The 3,898-nt window shown below is 58.4% G+C and overlaps 1 protein-coding gene across 1 annotated transcript in view; it reads right to left on the bottom strand.

Moving 5' to 3' along the window:
- Nucleotides 1-213: 213 nt before the first annotated feature.
- PCDH8 (protocadherin 8) overlaps nucleotides 214-3,898 on the bottom strand; it is a 9,353-nt gene continuing 5,668 nt past the window's right edge. The window contains exons 2-4 of the mRNA XM_026058966.1: nucleotides 1,468-3,895; nucleotides 1,083-1,290; nucleotides 214-587 (exon numbers count right to left, since the gene is read on the bottom strand). Of these exons, the coding sequence (XP_025914751.1) occupies nucleotides 214-587; nucleotides 1,083-1,290; nucleotides 1,468-3,895 (3,010 nt within the window). The remainder of the gene's footprint in view (nucleotides 588-1,082; nucleotides 1,291-1,467; nucleotides 3,896-3,898) is intronic.

Raw genomic sequence — 3,898 nt, 5'->3', positions numbered from 1 at the left:
TAAAAATTACATTAACTACAAACAATTTTTTGTTTGCAAATACCAGACAGTACTGATGTGATTGGAAATCTTTCCCAACAGCTTCATTTTTAAGGCACATCTTGCATATTTACATGTACAACACTGGATCTGGTCAATAACTTAAAGGCTCTTGGAAGTGACCTAATCATGTGTGCGTATGGATGTGTGTACTTGGACGGGGAGCATGTAGGGTTACACTTGCTCAGTGGTGTCAGTCTGGGGGCCCAGGTATCTAGTTGAGGGGGCTGGGTACAGGGGCACCCCGATCTCCTGAAGCTCTGGAAGCCTTGCAGGACGTGGAGGGGAGAGCAGCGTGATTGTCCGGTCAAAGTCCCTGTGTAACACTTTCTCATAGACACTCTGGAGCCCCACTGTCTTCGGCAGCTGTGCCTGGTAAAAGTTGTCTCTGCGAAGGGGATCCCTGGGCAAAGAAGTGCTTTTGCAGAAGGTGGAGAGAGGTGCCGAAGGATGAGGAGACGGGTGAAAGTTGGCTCGGCCACAGGAGGGGCTCCAGCAGCGGTCTGAATGACCCAGGATCTTGCACTCAGCAGTACAGGCCCATAGTCCTAAATAGACAAAGAATGAGAAACCTGTTGTTACCCCAGAAAGAAATGTGTGCCATTTGTAATCAGAGCTATCAGTCATGGGATCATTCAATGCTCTGATGGTGGGAGTCGGGAAATGATGCTCTAAGGCACAACTGAAAAGCACGCTTGGGAAGCTACAGCCATGTCATTTTGCTAGGGACACTGCTCACAATTGTAACTTGAAAGGAAGCTCTTGGGGAGAGAAAAAAAACCTGCAGTACTTCCAGCATCTGCTAATTTGTGCTGGGTGTGCAACGCGGAAAGAAATCACCATTTAGCAGCCTGCTGTGAAGAGACAGGCAGTTTAAGTCACGCAGCTCCTGCGGGGAGCGTCAGATTTCCCTTTCCAGCTGCCCCAGCTAGTCACTGTGCTGCAGAGAGGGGTCTCTGCGCACCTTCCTGTCTGCTTGTCTGTCTGTCCGGACAGCCCAGCCAGGAGCAAGAGCTCATATTGAGGAAGGACTGAGACCTTACCATTTTGCATGTGTGTGATGAGATCCTTCTTCAGGGCATCTCCACTGATATCYGAGTCGCTGTCGTTAAAATCGCTGTCACCTTTGCCACTGTCTTTGCCACTGAACTTTTCTGCCTCTCGCCCAGAGATGGTGTTGAATGAATGTCCCTTCCAAATGGCCACGGCAGGGGCAGGCTCTTTGCTGTAGCTTGGAGCAGAAGCGAAACCCTGCAGGGAGGGGATCAAAGGAAAGGTGAGAGAGAGAAGTAATAACTGGTAAATCAACATCAGAACTACACATCTGCAGTTCACATCATCCGAGACTCCCCCCCTCTAACCGCCTTCCTTTTACCCTCCCCCTTCCCCATCAGAGGGAAAGCACGGCAGAGCGCGGCAGAATCTCACCTCCCCATTTGTTCCTCTGAGCCTCTTCTGACCCTCATAGAGGCAAGCGCTGTCACTGCTGTTCTCAGAAGCAGAGATTTCTTCAGCAGCTGGAGAAGAATCGGGGCTGGTGAAGGAGGTTTTGCTGGGAAAGGTTCGTACCTCGAACACATTTCCCCTCTGGCTGCTGTCCTCCTGCCGACCCTTCTCCAGATGGGAGATGTCTATCTGCTCCTTCAAGGAACTGTTGTTTTTGATCTCGTTCCCCTTCTTGCGCCTGTTGCAGGTGGTGGCAATCGTGATTATGGCCACCAGGAGAAGGGTGCAGCTGCCTGCCAGGACAATGATCACGATCAGAGGGATGTCCCACTGCAAAGCTTTTCCTTCCCAGGAGCTGGGCTTGACTATCTCCTGGATACTGGAAGGAGCTGTGGCGGTCACTAGAAAGTTGACGGTGGCAGTTGTGGCCAGGGGAGGTCTGCCGTTGTCTTTCACAGTAAGAATGACCTTGAACAGCTGTCCCAGCTCTTCAGAGAGGTCACTCCTCAGCACAATGTCCCCAGTGCTTGGGTTGATGGTGAAAAGGTCCTGCTGAGGTTCCTCTAAGAAGGCAAAGGTGAGCTCGGCGTTGGCCCCATCATCTGCATCTCGGGCTTTGATCTGGGCCACAAGGGAGTCACGGGAGGTCTTGCTGGACACGCCGATTTCTACTGACCCATTGGTGAGCACTGGGTGGATGATGATGGGCGGGTTGTCGTTCTGGTCCACCATCCTCACCTTGACAAGGGTGCTGCTGGAGAGCTGTGGGGAACCCCCGTCAGTGGCCTGGATCCTCAGGTCCAGCTGCTTGAGGATCTCATAGTTGAATGTCCTGAGTGCATAGATGGCGCCGGTAGCGGGGTCCACTGAGACGTAGGTGGAGATAGGGGCCCCCATGACCTGGGTGTCTAGGAGCCGGTAGGTAACTTTGCCGTTGTGGCCGAGGTCAGGGTCACGGGCCACCACGGTGGTGATGTAGGCTCCAGGCGGGTTGTTCTCCGGCACGGCCACCTCGTAGAGGGGCTTAGYGAAGAGTGGGGCATTGTCGTTCTCATCACTCACCCGCACCGTGTACTGGCGGACAGTCTTGAAGGGCGGTGAGCCCAGGTCTTCGGCCACCACGGTGAGGTTGTACTCGGGGATGCGCTCACGGTCCAGCGCTGCTGTGGTGACGATCATGTAGCTGTCCTCATAGGCACGCTGCAGGGTGAAGTGGTCATGCCCGCGGAGGCTGCAGCGCACCTGCCCGTTGGCGCCCGAGTCATGGTCCGAGGCACTGACGAGCGCCACGAAGCTCTCGCTGGCCGCAGCCTCGCTGACATAGGCCACGCCAGCAGTGCTGGCGGCGCCGCGGAGGGCGCTGATGCTGATGYGCGGTGCATTGTCGTTGACATCAGTGAGGCGCACGATGACCGTGCAGGTGGCAGCACGGGGGCTGGCGCCACGGTCCTGGGCGCGCACATCCAGCTCATAGGTGCGGGTGCGCTCATAGTCCACAGCAGCCTCCAGTGTGAGGCGGCCCGAGCGCGGGTCTAGGCGGAAGAGCCGCCGCGCCTCAGGGGGCACCTGGCTGCCAAAAGCATAGACTACCTCACCGTTGGGGCCCTCATCGGGGTCATTGGCATCCAGGTCAAGCAGCAGGGAGCCAGGTGGTGCGTCCTCAGGCAGCTCCACTGTGACCGAGCTCCGCGTGAAGGTGGGGCTGTTGTCGTTGGCATCSAGGACACGGACATGCACCGTGGCCGTGCCAGAGTGTGCTGGGCTGCCGCCATCCTTGGCCACCAGTTCCAGCGTGTAGGCGGGCTGGCGCTCACGGTCCAGCTCCTGGAGCAGCACCAGGTCGGCGCAGCGTGCCCCGTCCGCCCGCGTCTGCGCTTCCACACCGAAGTGGCTGTTGAGGGAGACCTGGAAGCTCTGGATGGAGTTGGAGCCCACGTCCTCATCCACGGCCACCTCCAGTGGGAGACGGGTGCCAGGAGCCGCACTCTCTGACACCTCCAGTGCCATCTGCGTGCGGGGGAAGCGCGGCGCGTTGTCATTGATGTCGCGCACCTCCAGCTCCACGTGCACCAGGCGGTAGCGCTCCCGCCAGCAGCTCACCACGTCGAAGGCGAGGACGCACTGCGGGGCCTGCCCGCACAGCCGCTCCCGGTCCAGCCCTGCGTCGCCGATGCTGAGCTGCCCGTCCTCCTCCCGCACCCGCACCAGCGAGCTGTTGCTGAACTGCCGCATCAGGCGGAAGCTCATCTCCCCCGGTGCCTTCACGGGCATCTCGTCAGCCAGCGTGCCGATGACCGTGCCCGGCGCGCCCTCCTCGTCGGTGCGGTACCTCACCGTCTTGCAGAGGGCCGGGGCCAGCAGGCAGCCGAGGGCGAGCAGCCGCAGGGGGCCGCGGGCGGCCGCGGCGGGGCTC

Source organism: Apteryx rowi, unplaced genomic scaffold (assembly GCF_003343035.1).
Source record: "Apteryx rowi isolate R43461 unplaced genomic scaffold, aptRow1 scaffold_150, whole genome shotgun sequence".
In the NCBI taxonomy this organism is placed as follows: domain Eukaryota; kingdom Metazoa; phylum Chordata; class Aves; order Apterygiformes; family Apterygidae; genus Apteryx; species Apteryx rowi.
This window is presented reverse-complemented; position numbering and strand designations above follow the sequence as displayed.